General features: G+C 37.3%; 1 protein-coding gene across 1 annotated transcript; it reads right to left on the reverse strand.

The window, feature by feature from the left end:
• Nucleotides 1-8,716: 8,716 nt before the first annotated feature.
• On the reverse strand, nucleotides 8,717-22,367 carry LOC135196302 (leucine-rich repeat-containing protein 59-like). The gene is made up of 5 exons (XM_064223009.1): nucleotides 21,965-22,367; nucleotides 14,942-15,127; nucleotides 11,621-11,834; nucleotides 10,884-11,096; nucleotides 8,717-10,732 (listed from the first exon to the last, which is right to left on the reverse strand). Exons 1-5 carry the CDS (start codon nucleotides 22,052-22,054, stop codon nucleotides 10,047-10,049), a joined length of 1,389 nt encoding a protein of 462 aa, XP_064079079.1. The 5' UTR covers nucleotides 22,055-22,367; the 3' UTR covers nucleotides 8,717-10,046.
• Between the last annotated feature and the right edge of the window lie 295 nt (nucleotides 22,368-22,662).

The following is a 22,662-nucleotide window of genomic DNA, read 5'->3' on the forward strand; positions in this document are numbered from 1 at the left end:
AAATAAAAATCCACCTACTTCTCCAATGTGGATTGTCAATAAAAATCTGTTGGATTCTGGCACATGTAGGAATTGAAGGGAATGAAAATGCAGATTCTGCAGCTAACTAGCATGCACTATTACCCCAACAATTATATGCCATTGTATCAGACTGGATAGCATCTGTCAAATCTCTAATATTTCAAGATTGGCAAACAGATTGGTCTGTGTTACCAATATCAAACAAGCTGAAAAATATAAAATCTGAGGTGTACCCAGGGGTTTCATCGTCTCAGAAAGCAAGAGCTAAAGAAGCAATATTAGCAGGACTCTGCATAATTATGTCATACCAGATTTTCTCATGGTCTTCTAATGACAACCCCACATTCGGACCCAATGAAATGATAATGGATGCTAAGTTCCCACAACTGTCCAGCACTTACTTGTTGAATGCCCAAATTAGATTCAACAGAGGCGCATTTATTTTCGAGATCCAACAATGCCAGGAATTCTCGCTGAGGGCAGGGATTTCTCACTTAACAAAATTATCATGTTCCTAAGTAAAGTCAGTTTATTGAAATAAGTCTAGTTATAGTTTGTTTTTTCTCAAGGTAATTCCTGGGAACCAGCCTTAGAAGAGCCTTTTTTTAGGCTCATAGGCCTGAATAAACTAATCTTAGCCTATCCTATCAAATACGAAGATATAAAATTATACTTGTGTGGGTTATTCTTTTTGGTTTGAAGAATGTCGTAAAGTAACCAGGGTTTTATTTGCTTTAATTTATCAGGATCATGATTCCACAAATTCTGCCATGATGGATTTCAGAGATGTTAAATAATCATTGACTGGGATGGTGGTATTTGTTCTGGTCATGCTACAATAGTTGCACCTTTGGCTGTTTTGTTGGTGTTTCCTTTATGCCCACATAGGCAAGAATCCACCATACTGCAACATTTACATAAATTTCATAGTCTGTAAAATAACTTAATTTGCTGTACAGGAGAATTTTTTGAATAGCACAGTAAATGTATGGTGGTATATATTTTCAATAATATTAAGTTGTGAGGTTATTATGCTCAGTTATATTTTTGAGTAAAGTTAATTTATTTATGTGAAGTGGAAGAAAATCCTAAAAAACTTGTTTTATGGTACTAATGATACAGTAGCAATAGTAAAGTTGGTATTTCAATTCTATGGGTTTGTATAAAAGAATTTTCTGGTTAGGTTAAAATGACATTTTCTAAGACAATTTGTATTTTTCATAGCTACAAACCTGAGGTCTTAACAATAGGACAATTTCTAGTGCCTAGCTGGATCCAGTTAAATCGCAGATGAAAGCTAGGAATCTTGTGAGATATGGCAATGCATGCATATAGTATTTTTGAACTTGCCTTTTATATATACAATATGAGTTCAGTTTAGATATGTAACATATGTTAGACCTGAGGACTTTATAGTTTGACTGATGGGTATTACTTTTCCTCTCATTTTAGTTTGATTTCTTAGTTTTGTTTCCATCTGACACTAAGGAACATAATTGCCTTTGTTTTCTCAACAAAGTATTGAAATCCAAAGGAGGACACCTGTTAGTCAGTTTTAGTTAGTGTCCAACTAAAGATTCTGTGGTCATGCCACAGATTTGATTGTGTAAATATGTTGAAGCTATCTTTTTATATATTTTTTACCCCAATAAGCAACTGTTTTGTGATTTCAGCATCTGCTGTGTAGCACTATGATTAGATTGGTTTGTGGGGTTAGTCAGTTTAATAATGGCTGCTGGAAAATACCTAGTAAGGTTTGCAGGCAACTCATGTTGAAATGGTTACTTGGTTCTTTGTATAAATTAGTAATTATAAAATCATATTGCTTTCAAGGTAGAACTTTATAGCTGATATTTTAATACTAGGGTAATTTGTAGTTTGTCATAGGTTGTTTTTATCTATATAGAGTGCAGTTCTTGGGTTATTTTCTTTATGATTTATGGAAGATGCCAGAATATAATCTCCAACTGTGTGATTTGCATGCAAAAACAATGCTATTGGGTGATGCTCTTTGAGGAAACACTAGATTTCCCCCCAGGTATATTCAGCTGTTAATACTGTGAGCATTCTACTGAATGGTATAGTTATTACAGGTATTATGCAAGTATGTATGTGGTCAGGGCTTGATGTTTTTATATTTTGATAATTCTCAGTTTCATTGTCCTTTGATTTAGTTTTTTTTTATTTGTTTATAATAGATATGTAACTTTTTGAGTTATAAATCAGATGGTTAAAGCACATATACATACCTACTTTTTATGAATGTAGCAAATTTTTTTTTATTTACTTATGTTAAATTAAAGCTTCCTTGTTTATATTTTTTATTTTGCTTTAGTTTTTATGAAATTAATTACAAAAAGTACAGCCACAGTTTTGGTCTTGCCATTTTGTTTAAGACCATTTGTATTTTTCATAGCTACAAACCTTTGGTCTTAACAATAGGATAATTGCTAGCAGGTGAAATTATCCTATTATGTAGTATCTGCCTTCTGTAATACACTTGCCTCTATTTTCTCCAGGATGACATTTTATTTAATCTCCAGCTGGAGGTGGCTGAATTTCACTTATTTTTTCTTTGATGTTAGTAAGAAGTTAAATTTTGTGTGGTAATGTAAGTCTGACAGATTGATCTTTACTGTTATTGCTGACATCATTAACTATTATTGCTAATATCATTCACCTGTTTAGGGGGAGTTGTATATTCTCTTGGTCTGTTATTTTCTTTTACATCACCTTGCAGTCGTGAATTATTATTAAGCTATATCTAGTTCTTAAATATTTTGTTTGAAAAGGCATTATATGGATATGCTATTGGTTCTTTCTGAATGTTTGCATATTGATTTTAATAAGTTTGCAATCTGTTGTTAATATTGGAGGGCTGAGTTGGGAACCTAGTTTCTTAGCACTTTTGTAAGAGTGATTTTTCTATGAACATATCAAGTATTCCCAACAATTTCAGCTTCAATTTATTTTCTATTGCTGCCATGCCTGTTCTTGTCATCCATAGCTTCAATTCTATTATTTATACATAGATAGAACATGCTTTACAGTGTGCTTGATGTTAAAGGCCACAGTTCATGCATTTAGTGGGATGATCTTCTGACCCACAAACTATACTCAATTACTGACCTCAGTGGACAGAACAAGTTTCTGCAGACCCCATTCAGGATTGAGATATGGAGTCAGTGAAGTAGACCACCAGGATTGAGGACTTCCTTGGCCCACTAGACCTGCAGGATATGTACCTCCACATCAAATACAACCAAGATTGAGGAAACACCTGTGCTGAGTCTGGAGAGACAGGACCTTCCAGTTCCATGATTTGTATTTTCACCAAAACCTTGGCACCAGCAGTAGGGGAGAGTTGCGGCTTCAGAGTTGTTGCCCAGTACAGAGGTCAGCTGTGGAGTATAATATCCTAGGTGGCTCTCTTTGCACAGACCTTGAACTACAAGCTCCAAGTCTATTGCTCGGCACAGTTGGACTCAGCAGTGTGGAAAATGGACACCTTGCTTTACAACGGGGTAATTTTGAGGCTTATACCTTCCCTGAATTCAGTCTGATCTGGCAGGTTCTGGCAAAGTTCAGTATCAAACCTTTCCAGGATGATCTTGATCACTTCTCTATGGACACAGCAGGATTGCCAGACTGGTCAGGTCTCCTGCAGCTGCTGCACGTCAACAGGTTCCACACAGATCTGGGCACCTGCACTGCCCAGACTCCTAACCGTAATTTACACTTGAAAAGTCTGGCATCAGTTCAACAGAACTACCACAAAGGAAAGAAAAGCTTTGCAACTGATCCAACGCTCATTTGACAAAACAAATGGAAGTCCATTCCTGTAAGTGGACAAATGCATACAAAAATGAAAAATGCTAAACACTACAAGATGAGATTAAAGGACAAAACTGAGCAAGAAGCTCGGGGGCTGGAAGCGCGCACAGATGATTTGAAGTGCTGTTGACATGTTGATGTTATGGGATCGAGTTCAGATGGTAAGAGGTGGGCCACACAAGAACAGGTACATTCTTTTCAGGATAATGGTACACATTGGATACGTTTTACATGAAAAATTAAAAATTTTCTAAGACAATTTGTATTTTTCATAGCTACAAACCTGAGATCTTAATAATATGATAATTTCTAGCGCCTAGCTGGATCCGGTAAAAAAGCAGATGAAAGCAAGGAATTTTGCGGTATCAGGCAACGCATGCGTAGATCGGGTGAAGAGTGGTTAAACACCGAACATCTACTCCAGTCTTTCCCAACTCAGGATGACTTAACAAAAAGAGGGGTGGGCAGTATAATGTTAAGACCTCAGGTTTGTAGCTATGAGAAATACAAATTGTCTTAGAAAATTTGTCATTTGTTCATACGCGAACACTACCCGCCAGTTCAGCTCTCAAAAGAAATAGTTCTTAGAGAGGGACTGAAGCCTGTTGAGAAGCTAGGTACACTAAAATGTAACCACTCAGAACCTGAGTGACGTACAATGATATATGGGATAACCATTGTATAGAGAACCAAAGAGAAACTTTGACTGTCCAAAAACAAACCAGGGCACTAGGGTTTGTAGTACTCCCGACTCCTCCCTACCCAGGAGCAGAGCCCATGCTACTAAATAGTGGGTAAGATATTGCACACTGCATGACCACACTACCAGTATGACTACCTCACTCACCTGTATCATACCAGTCCAGAAAATGATGTGTCAATTCCTTAAACTGCCCGAAGGAAGAAGGAAAAGTACAAGAGAAAGGAGGCCAGCCAACTCACTCATTCTCTCATCCACACAATCATCTTGGGTAAGATACAAATGTGCCCCATTAAGGGCAACTATGAGTTACACAACCTGTTGGGCAGCCACCACAGGACCCAGGGAAAACGTGTTCATAGATCTGTGGGCAACATCCCTAAGATGGAAAGCGGTGAACGTGGACTGGCGTAACCAAGTACCAGTGCTCAGCACTCTATGTACAGCCAAGTTCTTTTTGAAAGCCAGAGAGGAACCAATACCCCTAACGTCATGTGCTCTAGCCTGCACAGATGTGGTGATGGAATCACCAAGAGTCAAGTATGCCTGTCTGATGGCTTCCCGTATCCAAAAAGAGATAGTATTCTTAGACACCTCTTTCTTTGTACAGCCTGTACTGACAAAAGCTCTTGAGCATCACCACCCACAGTCAGTCAGTGATGGAATGGAAAATGAAGCGAACCTGTCATCATGCACCGAGGGATTTTGGGTCTTGGCCACGAATTCTGGAACAAATTCGAAGGACACTGACTTCCAACCCCTGGTGTGCTTCACCTCATAACTCAGACTGTGGAGCTCTCCTACCCTCTTGGAAGATGTCAAAGCCAAAAGGAAAACTGTCTTGAGTGTCAGGTTCCTATCAGATGAGCTTTGCAAGGGCTCATATGGACTCTTAGCCAAGCTCCTAAGCACCAAGGAAACATCCCACGTTGGGGGCTTGAGCTCTCTAGAAGACGACTGCTCAAACCCCTTAACTAGCAGGGAAAGTTCCCAGGAAGAGGAGATGTCTATACCCTTCAGGCGTAACACCAAACTCAAGAGCCGCCCCTGTAGCCTCTAATAGCAGACACGGACAAAAAGTTTCTCATCACTGAGGAAGGTTAAAAAGTCTGCTATTCGCTGAATAGAGGTCGCGAGTGGAGAAAAACCCCGTTTACGACACCAATCACAGTAGATCGTTCATTTGCCTTGGTAAACTGTGGAGGTTGACTTCCTAAGACTGCTGGACATGTGCCCAGCTGTTCTCTGAGAAAAGCCTCTCTCTCGGAGGAGATAGTTGATAGCCTCCAACCGTGAAGAGACAGGGATTCTACTGACTGGTTAAACCTTTCTGCATGGGGCTGACACAGGAGATGCCGCCAAGGGGGAATCTCCCTCGGAATCTCCGACAACAACGATAGCAGATTTGGAAACCATTCCGCCTGAGGCCACAGAGGGGCTACCAGTCGTTCTGAGACCCTGTGAACCCAACAGCCTGTTCAGAACCTGACGGATCAAACAAAACTGAGGGAAGGCATCTGGAAAAGCCTGTCCACCACCGCTTGATGAAGGGACCACTCTGTGCCTAAGATCTGATCCCGGTAACTGAGCTTGTCTGCGACCACGTTCCGCTTCCCTGGGATATACCTGGCTGAGAGCTCTACCGAATTGCTGATTGCCCACTGGTGAAGCTCGACGGTCAAGGCATGAAGTTGCTGAGAAACTAGGCCTCTACCATCCCCCGAAACTCCTTCAGACCCAGGAAAGCCACCTTCAACTCCAAGACGTTGATATGCTGCTGCTTGTCCTCTAAACCCCAAACGCCTGAAGCGATGAGGCCGCCTCAGTGTGCGCCCCAACCTGCGAGGGAGGCGTCCGAGAACAGAAGGAAGTCCGGAGGGAGAGAACGCAGAGGGATGCCCTTCAATAGATTCTGGTTGTCCAACCACCAACGAAGGTCCTCTCTCACTTTCAAAGAGAGTGGGACCGTAAACAGGGGAGAGTCCCCCGCCGGAGACCAGAATTCCCCCAGTCTCCATTGCAGAGACCGAAGATGAAGACGCCCATGAGGGACCAGCTTCTCCAGGGAAGATAGCACTCCCAGAAGAACCTGCCACTGATGAGCTGACTGATGCGACTTTGAAAGGAAGTTGCGCGCCACAGCCCGCAACTTCTCCAATCTCTGATCCGACGGGAAAACTCTTGCCACTGTTGTATCAATGACCATGCCCAGGTAGAGAATCCTTTGAGTGGGTACGAGGTTCGACTTTTCCTGGTTGACTAATATGCCCAGGTCCAGGCAGAACTGAAGAAGACGATCCCTGTCTTGCAGCAGCTTCTCCCTGGAAACTGCCAAGACCAACCAATCGTCGAGGTACCTCAGCAAACGGATCCCCTGAGCATGGGCCCAACTTGACACGAGAGAGAATTATTATTATTAATAGGGGTTAGTTTTTTCAGACATCTGAGTCTCAAGTAGACTCTTCTCGGGCTGGTTCTCAGGGATCAATCCTGAGAAAAAAAAAAAAAATTAGACTTTATTTGAGAAACCCGTCTTATTTAAAAAATTTATGATTTTATTAATTGAAAAATCCCTGCTTTCAGCAAGAATATTTTTCATTTCCGAACTCCGCAGATAAATAGATCTTTGCTGGGTCCAATTTGGGAACACGAGAGAGAAGACCCTTGTGAACACTTGAGGGGCTGTGGTCAACCCGAAGCACAAGACTTTGAACTCAAAGATCTTGTCCACCAGAGAGCAGCAAAGGAACTTCCTGGACGTGGGATGAACAGGGATTTGGAAGTATGCGTCCTTCAAGTCTATCGACAGCATGAAGTCGCCTTCCCTTACGGCTGCCAACACCGAGCGTGGGGTCTCCATCTTGAACTGTGTCTTCGTGACGAAGCGATTCAAGGTGGATAAGTCGATCACAGGCCTCCATCCTCCCGACACCTTGGGCACCAAGATGTGACTGTAAAATCCCGGGGATGGACGCACTACTTCTGCTATCGCATCCTTGTCCAGCATTTTCTGCACTTCCTCCTGAAGAGCCAAGAACTTCAGAGAATCTGGGGGATACGTCTTCCTGAGCTGCGGCTTGTCTGACAGAGGAGGAGAGAAGTCGAATGGCAACAGGTATCCCACCCGAAGGACATCTACCACCCACTTCTCCCCCCCCGTAACCCTGCCACTTGGCCCAATGCCCAGCCAAGCCCCCCTGTGATTACTGGAGTTGTAGTGAACATGAATGAACAAGAGAGTGAACACATGCAACCTGCAAACGTGCTTGGTAAAAGCTTAAGACTAGCAAGAAGACTGTCTCGAGTGTGACATCTCTACCCACAAAACTTCCAAAGTTAACTCATGGAGGATGAGTCTATCTCTGAGCTGCAGGTATGAGTATGCAGGGGATGTTTGAAAAACCTCGGTTATATGGACAACTATGTTGAAGAGGAGGGCCACACACTTCAATCAAAGGACCTAGCTCAAGGGTGAGCAGTAACTATTCACACAAAAACCAGTTAACAAGTGACCTATCATTTAATCTTGGAATGCTTGCAAGGCCAGTAATGGTACCTTCAAGTGTTTATGATCAGACAAAGGTTAAGTCTGTCCACAACCTACCTTCAAGTGTGCATATTCAGACAAGGGTTAAGTCAGTCTACAATCTTGCTGACAGTCCTTCTGGCATGCATCCTACCCCTGCTTCAAAGCATTCAAGAACAGAAACAGTTGTGCTCGTCAAATCAGAAACTTTTTCTTAATGCTAAAAGGCTTGGCTCCTTTTCTCAAGGATGTTTCACCGCTTGTGTTGTTTGGACATTATGGCACTGGCACACTCCTCAAAAGGTCTGATGGGGCTTACATTTTTTTTTTTTAACTATTTGCAACAGAATTTTATCCAGCACTGTAAAAGTTACAATATATTAGTTATTAACTGGTGTGACTAAAATTCTCTTAAAATCTCACTTACTCCTGATTAAAGAGATAAATTGCCCCTCTTGAGAGGAGTGCTCCATAACATTTTTCATAGATTTAAGTGTGCAAGTTGTAAACACTATATAATGTTTTCTATCATTTGATTTCCTAAATACCAGTTGTAAGTTTTAAAATTATTAATATTCTTGCGCCCTTCCAAACCATATTAATATGCTTCAAAATTTAAGATAATAAAACAGAAATTATTCAAAGGATATTTAATAACATAACAGGTACTATACAAACAGCCCTGTATACCATCCCAATACCAGCATGGAATATTTAGTAACCATCAATGAAACCACTGTATACAAATTTAATTCATTCTTGAGCATAAAAGAAATTATAGAACAAATTCCATCTGATACTTTCAACTTTGAACATTTTTTTCAGAATTAAAAATTTGATACACAGCTTTCAACCATTGAATTTCAGTTAGGTTATTCGATGAATCTAACTGGACCAGACCCTGGTAAATCACAGATTAAAATACTGAACTATTAATTATTAACTGCATAATATACAGATTACGTCATCAGCTGATGACAACAAAAAGCCATGTTTTGTTTCCAATTTACTTTTGTAAAATTAGAAACGGCTCATTGAACATAATATTCAGTTCTGAATAACACATTCTGGTTACTCCCATAAATTGTTTCAACACACAAAACAAAACGGAAAACCACATTATTCCTGAAGTCGTATGCAAATACAAGTAAATAACAATAGTACTTGTTCTATTCAGATAACTGGTCCTGAAGAAAATAAGTCATATAGCCATGTATTTCAAATTTCCATGGGAAATGTTGAATAAAATTTTCCACTGTCTGGAGTGAAGACACAGTTCAAGCCTTAATAAGAAATAAGGGCATTCTAACTAAAAAGCACCCATTGTGTTAGGGTTCCAACTTGGAAAAAATCAAATGGCATGGCACTCGACCCCAAAATCGCTATCTATGGACTTATTTGAAATAAATGTTAGGAAAATCATCAAAGCCAAGATGTTAGACTTAGAAATTTCTTGGTTTCAAACTGTTATATGGCGTCCTTGAAAGAACGCAATATAGTACAAACGGAGATGTTTGTGTTGTGAAATTATAAGCTGATCAATGATAACTTTAACAAATATGGTAACAAGTGGATAATGTGCATTGGAGTGACTGACACAAGTACCTATACAAATATAGGCTTCAACTACACAGCAATTTATGAATATTAAAAGGTAAACTTTTAACTCCATGTAAGAAATATCAACAGGCTCTTTTACTGCATGATTTACACGACTTAACTGGATGACAACATAACCCTAAAAGGGAGATATGCATTTTTAAAAATGAAAATAATAAAGTAACCTCTTCAAACACAGGCTTGCTGTATTAGTACATTTATCAAAATTTTTAAATTTTGGACACATGAAAAGTACAGTATTTCTAACCGTAACTCAAAAGGAATGAAAACATACGGTATATGGTATCAAAGTGAAAAAATGATGACAAAATCTAACAGGACTTACAATCAACTTTGTACCTGGATTTATTTTATCAGTCCCTCTATTGACTGCTTAGCACTGTACAAAGTACTGGTAGCTTGATCCTTTACAGAAGCTAGTATACCAGGACCTTCTTCCTGTACATATTCTACTGCTACAGATAACTGATGGCACAATGCTACCCATAAATATCCAAGATTTTCCCATACACTAACAGAATAGCCTTGAATGGCCTCAACCCCAGACATGAAAGCCTTATTTTTACTCAACTCTGCACATAAAACTAACCACTGGTCATAAACAAATCTCCACACTGACCTCAGAGCCTCAATAATAGAATTCCAATCAATGTTTTCAACGAGCCAGTTGTAAATCCAGATGGTTATTTCCTGTGTCCAAACCCATGCTCTTGCCATCGCTGCAATAACAGGACCAGTGTACATACTAAGGTCCCCAGTATATTCTTCAAGTTTAGCCCATGCTGTAAAACTGGTGTCTTTGATAACTTGGGAAACTGTTTGTACAGTTTCTTTTAAATTATCTGGTTGGAAGGCTTCCACTGTAAGGTTTGCAAGCACTTGAGCATTTTCAACAATACGAGGATAAGCTGCTTTAATTCCATCTGGAGAAAGATCACCACCTGTGTATACATACAAACCATAACCAGTTGCACCAACCAAACACAGGAAAAGAAGTACATTGAGCCACCCTAACCAGGATCCACCCTTCTCTGTGAAAAAAGAAAAGCCATTAATAGTTTTAATGAAAGTGTAATGATTTTTGTTCTTTCTCCTATATAAATTATCACATGTATTGTCAAGGCAAATAAATACAGCAATTTAATCACAAAACTACCAATGCTTCTACAATACTAGACTTACTGGACTTAGTCTTCTTGTTTTTGGAAGCCGAAGGAGCTGCTTTTGGCATGGCAACATATTTCTGTTCAGCAGCTGCACTGCCATTTGCTTGGTGTTTTTGAGACTCCATAAAAGCCTTATGTTCTTGCTTTCTCTTTTCCTTTGCTGCTTTCCTCTCTGCCCTCTTCTTTGCTTGTTGCTCCTCCTCTGCACGCTGACGAGCGGCTTCCTTTTCTGAACAGAAAGACTTCTGGTAATCTTATGCGAAAAATTAGTAAAAGAAAAAAGAAATGCAAAATAACATTACTAAGTTATTATTACTGTGTATTTCCCTTTGAAATACAGCACAAATTCTTCTAATACGTATCAAAGTGGACATCTTTTCAATACAAAACTGATAACTTAACTAGCCTTCTTAATAAGCTTTGCACAATCCATTCTTGGAAAATGAGCAAAAACTGGCCACTGTTGGTTCCTTTTTACAGGTTGCTTCAAGAGCCTATGCCGGCATAAAACAAGCTTAATAAAAAACAGCAAGAAACCAACATTGTTTCCTTTCTCTTGGTCTGATGCCCTTGTCATTCAAATTTTGCACACAGAAAAAAAAAAAGAAAAAAAAACCTTAACCCAAAAATCTCTAGCAAATACAAAAAAACAAAGGATAATGTAATTTATCTAATGTACTATAAAAAATAATGTGCTTTGGACAACCAATACAAAAATTATATCATAAGTAAAACTGCTGAAGTAGAACTAACCTTTCTCTTTCTTTACTCTCTCTAATTTTTCGTTCTCCATTTGGATATGGAACCTTTTCAGGTAGACTATGACTCTTCTCGCTGCTAACTCACACTCCTTCTGATTGAGACAATCCCCAGCTACTTTTTTTAAGCCAGAATTGAGGGGATTACCTTTCAAATCCAACCAACGCAAATTACGCAACTGACACAAGCCCACTGGCAAGTCTGTCAACTACAAATGAAAAAAAAAATCATATTAATTAAACATTAACAGAAGCAATGTTACTTTGGCTCACACAAACCATTGTATTGCTTTATAAGAAAAGGCACAAAGTCAACTGAACTTGGTATTTTATTAGCATCTTTAAACAATGAACTAATATCACCATTTAACACTTCTTAAGACAAAATAGAGGCCTATATCCAGTGGACAAAGTTGGATGGGCAGATATAAAAGCTCACTGAAGCTCAATAAAAATGAGCACCATCATTACTTTATGAGCAATGGTAAGGAACATGATTTATGAATCCCTTCTGAAAACAAGGTATGAAGGCGCTGACACAAAAACAACCTGCACTGATGAGAAATATAAATTCAAATAGAATAACAGTAAAGGAACACAAAGAGAAATGGGAATAATGGACATAAAACTCTTTAGATGAGACACAAGTGGGGTGCATAAATAAAAGAATAACAAAGACTCAAGATGATCTTGGGGAAAAAATGTACGCATATATATATATATATATATATATATATATATATATATATATATATATATATATATTATATATATATATATAGATAGATAGATAGATAGATAGATAGATGATAGATAGATAGATAGAGAGAGAGAGAGAGAGAGAGAGAGAGAGAGAGAGAGAGAGATGAGAGAGAGAGAGAGAGAGAGAGAGAATAGATAGATAGATAGATAGATAGATAGATAGATAGATAGATAGATAGATAGATAGATAGATAGATAGATATATATATATTGTTTTCCTTTTATTAACCAAATTAGAGAAGATCCAAAAAAATTCAAACAAGAATTCTGGGAAGGGTTATCACATGAGACACATTCAGTGGATACTGGTAGGGGTACACTTAAATGGGCACATACAAACTGACAAATGTTAGGATCTGATGGGAAAATAACTACTGGAACTATGTCAATACCAAGGACTCCAGTACCTTAACATTGTTTAATAGGCCCACATCAAAGAAAAGGATTGGTCTCTTATGCCTGATGATGCATGCTATAGACATTAGACTGCTGTGAGCTAGCAGAGTAAAGAATAGAAAAAAAATAGTAACATGGTAATTAGGAAATAAAAGGGTCCACAAATTTGGCATAAAAAAGGGACTGGGGGAAACTAATGAAAGAAGGCATTAAAACGGCTGCTGCATCAATAGGTGCTTTTACATCAAAGAAACAAGAGGAAAAAAATGGCATTCCCGAGGGCATACGCAATATTATGTATACCAGGAGAAGAGGAAAAGAGGAAAAAAAGGTAACAGGCAGGTAGCAGAGCAAAATTAGTAGTGATGGATGGAATGGAATCTGAGAATCCCAATAAAGCAGAGGCAAAGTAAAGTGTAATAAAATATGAATAATGAGAAAAATTCTAATAAAAAATTACATAATTATGAAAACTTCCAAACCATTTTGAAAGAAAGTCAATATAAACTGGAGGATGTTGGTATCAAAATGGGACCATCAGCAAGTACAACAGTGAACTGTATATAAAGGCTAAAACAGCCCTTGGCAAGATATATGAACAATCCAAAGGACCATCCTGAGTATCAAGCAACTTAAATCAAAACCTCGCACAACAAGTATAGGAACAGATGAATGGGAAGACCCTAGCAATGAACTTTTGAAATGATAAGAGGTTTAGAGGAATAAAATTGCTTGAGCATAATATGAAAATACAGTACGCATTGGAGGTGATAGAGTAAATCATTGGCACCATACATATTTCCATCACTTCTTTACTTGGCTCCAGCCACAAACCTTAACATTTTATGGCCAATGACAATGTTTTTGCTCAATTGAAGCAGAAGCCTTTTGTACTCATCACAGGTCTTTGTTCTCACTACTAATGGGACATTACATGTGTTTCATATTCTCCATTTCTTGCTTGGCATCTTGAACACTGTTAAGCAATGTCAATCCTTGGGTTGGCAAAATTACAATACTGATTTTGATTTCTTTCTCCTGAGCTCCATCATCAACAATCTCCTTAAAATCATCTCTTGTCTGTTCACTTAACCTTTCTTAAAATTCTAGCTTTTCTTCATGAGATCTTCCTAACTGAAGTGATTAGATGGAAGTCAAGCATTGCACTATTTTTTTTTTTTTTCAAGCATGGCCCTTTTTTTTTTTATCTAAAATTACTTTCATTTGCTTTTCTCATTTCTATCCTTGACCAATACTCCTACTCCACTCATCTTGTCTCACCATCACTTTCATCATTGTCGGTAATGATAGATTTTATGTCAGTTCCTTCATACCTTACTTCCTGAAGACAACAAAAGTCTAAGTTTATTCTTATTAGCATTTCAACTACAAACCTGCTTTTTCTCACCATTATTCCCACATTTACAGCATCAGCACTTGGTTAATGACCTAGCCTTACTGTTTATCTTATCTGGAGTTCCTTTGCACCCACCCTTAAGGTTAAGGTTACCAGGTACTGAGAACACATTCAACTTCAGAGCAGTTAAATTTCTTGACCCACACATACACTGAATAGTTTTGTATATTCTTTAGATACCAACTTCCTTTAAATATCGGTCTTCATCCTCTTTTCCCAACCAGTTATAACGCTACAATTTGTTCGTAGAGGAATTGGGAGCTTGCTGAAGGATAAGCCAACTAGAACTAAAATCAAAAGCCACCAGTTTGGCTTTGAGACACCAAGGTCAATTAATTTTGAGTAATGTGATTTATTAATAATTTTGAATTTCAATATTGCCAATATAGCGTGTACATACTTTTGACTAGCCTGAGTTTAAGTTTTGATTCATAAATCCACAGATATGTTTTTGCTGTAAATGAGACATTTTTTTTTGCATGTTTATTTATTAAAAAAAAAATTATTTGTTGAAATAATTTTCACTGGATTCTGATTTCCTCACACTGAATTTGTTGCCTTACCTCTCATATATAGAAAAAACTTCTATAAAAATAATAAAATCTAGAAAAATAGACTAAGTGTTCTCATTCAAATTTTCAATGTCCATCACTAAATTTGAACAGTTAATTTACTCAGTTGTGACAAACAGTCCTGTATACACGAATTCAAATGACATTTTAGTGTATGAAAAGTACATACCTGATTATTATATAGATCAAGATGTCTGAGGTTTGTAAGCTGATCAATATTGTCCGGTAGTGACCTTAGCTTATTGGACCCAAGTTCTAGACGTGTAATGTGTGTGAGTCTTGGAGCAAAGTCTTGTGGCAAAGAAGCTAGCTGATTACTGGAAAGATCTATCTTTGTAGCCTTGGGAAGGGATGCCTGAAAATGAAATAAAAGAATATTTTACAATGCACAGTACTATACTCTTATTGCAAGAGCCAAAGTTTAATTCCAACCTTAAAAAGCTTAATGTAATAAATTGCTATTAGAATATTCCATAGTATTTTAATATTAAATATCCTATTGTTAAGACCGAAGGTTTATTCGTATATGAACAAATTTCTATTAGTACTATATTGTCATACATGATAAATGCTGTATATAGTATATGAGACTGAAATCTAGAATCCATTTACCATTGGTATACCAAACCAAACTGAGAAACACAAACAGTCATGGTTCTTTTATGTTAAATACTCCACACAAACTCTCACCGTGTACACCATGCAATGTCATGGCATAACTAACAAGTTCTTTTCTTTATGAACGCTTTAGACTAATTAATTCCCTTGATGAAGCAAATAATCTTATGAGTTACAGTTAACACAATTCATAACTAACATTTAGCATTAAGACAATGTAAATGCCCTTTCAAGGATATAGGGAACCATAATTTATGCAAATCTTTAGCAGACTTCAGTCTTAAAAACAATTAGTACCAAAAAAATAAAAATGGGCATATAGTTACTGTTGAATGATATACAGTATGGACAATGACATTTATTCTACACATTTTGCACACAATAAGAATTAGTGCATCCCACTTCTTCAGTCTGTTTTTCAAGTCAGGAAGACATATGTACATCACAACAAAAATGGCATAAGAGTACAGTTCTACTGAGCCACTTGGCACTGACCTGAGAGATGAACATGTAATCAAAATCAAATAAATATCTATTGTAAACTTTGATAATTTTGGGATGAATATCCAAGTAAGCTTAACAACTGGCTTCTTTATGTAATAATGACCATAGGATATGAATATGTAATTAGTACCAAATTATGGAACATGTCCAACATTTTTGCTGACCATGGTGATAACTATGCCCTAGATAAAGGATTCCATAAAAGTTCTCATGCCCTAGTTAAAGTGTTTTTAAAAATATATATATTACATGCAACAAAAGCTGTGCCTTGTCATAAAATTGTTTAATATTTAGCAGTGTGGTCACACCTTCAATCTTGATCTTAGTAATGGTATTAATCTTTGGTACCACCATCTGATTAACTCACAGTACATGTTTATAAAATTTTTCATAATCAAAACTACCCTTTCCATTCAGCTTTTCAAAGACTTCAATCAGCCTAAGTTGTACTGGACCTGCAGTTAATTTGAAGTTTAGCCTTTCCTTTTGTACAGTTCAGTACCAAGGTTTTGTTCCAGCCACGAACAATTCGGAACGATCTCCCTAATTCAATTGGACTGTTGTTATTCAAACTAGGCGCAAATGCAATTTTCCTGAGCAAGCTCCCATAAGTTTTATTTAGTACGTAGTTGTAATTGTTACTTCTCATATTTTGTAATTTATTCAATTTCTATCTGTACTAATCCTATCAGTAATTTTGGGCAAAAAAAATCCTACTTTCACCACTAAGGGTGCCACCTGTTTTAATATACAACCTTCAACTTTCTATATTCAACAAGGTAACTTTACCTTCCATTAAACATGAAGGTAGCAAAATTATGTACTAGGCCTAAAATTCATGCAATTGTTCCAACAAACTTGAAAAAATTCTTCAAAAAAAGATCATCACAATGAAAACTAAAATATATAATGTTAGCTGACATCAATGGCAGTCGGCAATGGTGTGATGGCTAAGGTAGGTTGAGCAAATCTAGTTGAATCTGCAAGAGCATTTTCTATGATGTGAGGAGGAGCCTGAGAACTTCAAACAAGAGAGCACAAGTCACTGGATACTGGTTTACGTGTCAGCTTTACCACTTTGATTACTTTGACGTTGACAGATTGAATGCTAGTTGCTATTTACAAAGCTACTGTCATTAAAATGAAATCTTTATCAAGGTTAAAGCAGCCTGTCAGCTCAAAGATTTACTGGCTATGCTCCCATTACAAGCAACTCTTAGTTAGCCTACACAGCTGCATTACCTTGCCGCGAGGTTGAAAGATCTCCCAACACATCAGCATTTGTTGCACGACATAAAACTTTAATTGCCTATGCAAAAGATATTGAATTATTTTTGGTAATCAATATTTTTACTTACAGCTTTTTTGGGAATGATTTATGGATGAAAACCGATTTTCAAAAGTACAGACTAGTATATCCAGAGCAAGAATGACCATGTGAGGGTTGAAAGATCTCCCAACACATCAGCATTTTTTGCACAATATAAAACTTTATTTGCCTGTGCAAAAGATATTATTTTTGGTAATCAATATATTTACCTACAGCTTTTTATGGGAATGCTTTATGGATGAAAACTGATTTTCAAAAGTACAGACTATATCCAGAGTAAGAATGACCTGTGGATGAATTTTTCCACGTCCTTTTATAATCTTTGAATGTTACAACTGTCGAATGAAATCAAAATTAAGGTATGAATTTCTTGGAGAATTAACTTGAATACTATGGTCCTTTCAAATTTGATCTATCATAGGACAGCATGATCTAGGCAGCCATATTAACCTGTTTGCCAGGTATCTGTGCACAGACTCACCGCTCTTCCTTCTGCCTTTCCCCGTCACAAGTCCATCACCAATACTATAATTATCTCTCCCTCTCCACTTCTAAAACATACTTTAAAGATATAGATATCATTCAATCTCCAAAAGAAAATATAATGTAATTAAGTAGCTATAAATAAGGCTATGCTTTCACATGAGCAGATTTTGCTCTCTCTCTCTCTCTCTCTCTCTCTTTCTCTCCACTTTTAAACCACATTTGAAAAAATATCACTCAATCTCTCAAAGTAAATACCTATAATGAATTAAGTATCTCTGTAGATAGGCTTATGCTTATACTCTGTCTCTCTCTCATTAAAATATTGCACTCATAACTGTATTGTTCCTCATGATTTCCACTGGTATTGCCCAAATTTTAAACATTTTCTCTCATTATTTCAGATGTTTCCAATTATGCATGAATTTTATGTCATTTTAGTGTCAAACACTTATAAGTAAAATGATGTCACACATCACTGAAAAGTAAGGTTTCACAGTAGGTTTCAAAGAAGTATGATCAATATTCTACTCTGGACTGATGTTACCAAACCAACATTAATGAATAATATAAAGCCTGTTACTACATTCAAGTAGAAATGATTTAGGACTTCTACGGAATATTTATGGTTTGAAGTTACTGGAATCTAGATAGCAACAAGCACGATGATTTTGAAGCTCCATCCCCTTTCTAAACTTACCAGGTGTAGCATTATTGAGCAATATGTGTCCGAAGATTTAAGGAAATTGTATCTTTAGTTTTCTTGATGGTAGTACTTCATTAATGGCCTCCTTCATAATACAATGAGGAGCTATTCAGAACTTTATTTTTTCCAGGCGCCCACTTTACAGGCGGTCTGCAAGGCCTGCACATTCACTTAATCATATACGTACAGTGGACCCATTTGCATTCCCGGCATTCATGGACACGCATTCACAGATTTCTCGATGGACCATATCTACCCATTATTCACAGGAAATTTATGTATTTACTGTATTTTTCTATGAGCAACATCCACAAATTCCAGTTTTTTTATTTTCATCATAAAATGCATTTTTTGTGATAAAAATATTTAAAAAACTAGGTACATAATAACATTTTCTTTAGTTTTAACTAACAAAATAGGGAGTTTTAAGTGTTTTTATAGGGGCTTCAACTATTTGAAGGGGGTTCGGTGTGTATCCCCCATGAAGAAGGGGGAACACTGTACATATATTACACATTCTGGGATTTTTCTTTTTGTTGTACGTTATAGTCCTTATTAATAGTCTACTCAAACACTGGTTTTCTATGGTAGATCTACATAACATCTCTGCATGTGGTATTAAGCTACCTTGGGAACCGAGTTTTGTAGTATTTTGGTTGCTTATCCAGATTTTACCATTATTTTTTCTCAGTCGAATGTAATTAAATCTTAATTAACCTGAGAACTGATATTTTATTCTATGCTGGCCATCCTGGAATGCTATCGCACAAATGCAGTGTTATAGGGGTGCTTTTGGTAAAAAGCAGTTTCCTATTCTACCCTTCAGTTAAGGGCGCCGGCCAGCTAATGCCATTTTTTAAGGACAGGACTTTGACATTCATACCACTTAATAAGGTGACTTGGGGTATCTCAAAACCTCATAATTATGATTCTCACCTCTGACCTTTGGTTTTGTGACTCTATAGTGCAATTCACCCAGAAATTAACCACTTTTCAAATTCTGCCTCCTCCCTTGATGCTTCATATTAAGACCTGGGATTACTACCATATATATATAGACCTGATGTAGACCTTCAATCAGATGAAGTTTTTTTTCTCTAAAAGTCCTTTTGTTGCTAGATATGAATTTTTTCATTATGGTAAAAAAATAAACCCTATGGATCAGGAAAAAAAAAAAAAAAAAAAAGTGAAAAATGGCTTCATTTTATTGTTGTTCTATTCTATAATATCTTTCTAAGTTATATACGAAGGTCTATAAGTATGTATAGCTTTGAAATATGGGTGTTCAAAATTTTTCTTTGTATGTTTACAAAGATAATTTTAATACATCATGATTACTATGAATTTAATTTCCTTTTTGGGGATTAATAAACCAAAATTATGTTATTTGTCACAATTTAATAAAAAATGAAGATCCCTTTGCTCAAAGATTGTAGCCTGGGGCACTGTGTCAGGCGAGAAGGGGCCATCCTTGCACAACACACACTCTCTCTCTCTCTCCTTCAGTAACTTGGCTAATATTGCTGACATTATGATCTTCTGAACTCTTATTTGAGCAAATTTTCTTCTTCAGTATGTTAGCGAGATGTTATGCTTGTCTTTTCCTCTAGCATGATGAAATTCTTGCCGTAACAAAGAAAAACAGATGCAAAAGCAAGCAAATATCACAGGTGAAACTCAAATGTGTACTCATTTAACGAAGACAATTTAACGAAGACAATGTTAATAAATCATTATTATTACGAATGATATATTTCTTTTTGGGTGTTAACAAACCAAAACTGTTATTTATCATAAATGAAGATCCCTCTCCTCAAAGATCGTAACCTGGGGCACTGCACGTCAGGCGAGATGGGGAGCTCCTTCCTACGCAGCACACTCTCTCTCCTTCACTAACACCAAAAATATCACTGATATTATGATCTTCTGAACTCTTAATAGAGCGTATTTTCTTCTTCTGTATGTTAACGAGATGTTTTGCTTGTCTTTTCCTCTTTGACCTGATGAAATTCTTGCCGAAACGAAGAAAAACAGACGTAAAAGCAAATGAATGTCAGAGGTGAAACTCGAACATGTACTCTCGCATGTTTCTGCTCGCATTGAAGGCCGTGTAAGCATAACTTCCCGTATTTTGACTCATGGAATCTCTACAGATGCCATTGCTCACAATTTGTTTGATAATAATTATCAAAATTTATGATAAAAACAAATACTGCATTTTCTTGTACAGATCAATGTTTTTGGCTTGTAGATTTACTTTTATTAATTACCCTGTAACTATGCAAGTATGAGGAATGTTGTCGAAATATCTGGTATATACATTCTCCATTGCCATACGAAGCTCCATGAATTTTATCATGACTTTGCATTTTTTGCCCTATACCACCATACATGGGAGTACTGGCCGACCCCCTTAAGTAACACAGACTACTAAGTTAGGTTAGGCTGGTAACATATGATTTAAGCCTGAGCAGAATTATTCCATAAAAAAATATGTCCAATCTTCCTCAGGGTATTCTCCCCCCAATGCAAAACCCTCCATTCCCAATGGGTCCTTTTTACCATAGGATAGAGTTCAAAGGTAAATTAAAAGTTGATTACATCCAGCTGCCAAAAACTAACGCAAAATTGTTAATAAGCCACTGAAATACTATAGGAAACTGCCATTTCCAAAGAAATACCCACCTAGCCCTAGTCCCTATTATTTAGATTAACCCAGACCTATTCCGTGATTTTACCTTTTTCACTACGATTCCTTTGAAACTGTTGAGTTGAGCTGAATAGGTATACTAGAAGGCCAAAGGCTAAACACCGGGACCCATGAGGTCATTCAGCGCTGAGACGGAAATTGACAGTAATAGGTTTGAAAGGTGTAAATGAAGGGAACCTCAAAGCAGTTGCACTATGAATAAAGTGTCTGGAGAGGGTGCAAAGTAAGATGAAGAAATATTTGAAAAGAGGTACAGTAAAAGGAACGAAAGTGGTTGCAGCTGGGGGCACAAAAAAAGAAAGAAAAAAAAAAAACCACCTACAAGTAACCTTCTCTTTATAGCTACATTTAATCCGTTTTTATTTTATTTGGAAAACAGGGAACCAAAAACGTATAAAACTTGAATCTATAGCAATAGGTAGTAGGTAGCTACTACTACATGGCTCATAACCTCTGACCAAGGTTTACTACTAGTTATCAACGGACAGAATTAGGTTAGGCTCCACGACCATAGGTAGTACTCAAATCTGGTACATGACATTATAGATCTACTACCTATGGGTGGCCTAAGTAAGCCATGGACTAACTTGACCCAGGGCCTCAGAGCCCTACAACACCGGGTAATACATACTAGGTATACGTAACCTGCTCCCAATATTAGGGTAATCCATAAAAGTAGCTTAATGGTTTAATTGCCATGAGATTAACACATGACGGATCAGAGTTACACATAAAATGCCAATCACCAACATTCACAACGACTTCAGGCTTTTAAACAGTATACATTAAGAAGTCAACATATAAAACGGCTGCAAAACTGGACTCTGTAAACATCACTTACAATTTCATTGACAGGGACTTCGGTCAAATTGAGCATACTGAGGTCCAGCTCATCGCCCTCCAGTTTGTTTTTCAAGCCGATCTTCTTCATTTTCGCCGAAATGAAAGGGAAACGAAAAAACACAAAAGCGAAACGGGACCAACAACACCCCTGTCAGGAAGGTCTTCTTTCTAGCGGCGCCCGCTTACACTTGTCAAACGCGACTGCAATTCGGCTGATGTGTAACTTGTGTACCGGAAAACATCCTGGGATGCCATATATACATTATCTATTCCACAACATCTTGATTTTAATAGTTTTAATAAAATAAAATGCTTTCCATAAACTTATGATAAACATCTAAATTATAATTTGGTTGACTACTCGCATTTGTTTTTGTTGCTGTGAAAATACACGAGTACGATCGGCGGTGATGTGGCACACACTAAACAGGCGAGTCTCGCTATGCGCACAAGCTGCTGGCGAACAGTATGGCGGCTAACTGTTCCGTTTTTAAAGGTCTGCAGATTTAAAGGTCCTCACTGCCTAGATATTTAAACGCAACGGTGCATTTAAATACATCAGACAGTTGCGTTGTACCCACATGGACTTTGAAACATGGATTTTCATTGATGAATAAAAGTATTTAACAAAGTAATTCGTACGTGAATCTTATGACATATGTCGTAACAAGGTCTTTGGACCTTGTGACATAATGT

This window comes from Macrobrachium nipponense, chromosome 17 (genome assembly GCF_015104395.2).
Source record: "Macrobrachium nipponense isolate FS-2020 chromosome 17, ASM1510439v2, whole genome shotgun sequence".
Classification (NCBI taxonomy): Eukaryota; Metazoa; Arthropoda; class Malacostraca; order Decapoda; family Palaemonidae; genus Macrobrachium; species Macrobrachium nipponense.

Coding starts and splice junctions, on each gene's coding strand:
- LOC135196302 (XM_064223009.1), bottom strand. CDS start 22,054: ATGAAGAAGATCGGCTTGAAAAACAAACTGGAGGGCGATGAGCTGGAC. Junction 15,128..21,964: donor AAGTCCCTGTCAATGAAATT/GTAAGTGATGTT, acceptor TTTCATTTTCAG/GCATCCCTTCCCAAGGCTAC. Junction 11,097..11,620: donor GAGAGTAAAGAAAGAGAAAG/GTTAGTTCTACT, acceptor CTTTCTGTTCAG/AAAAGGAAGCCGCTCGTCAG.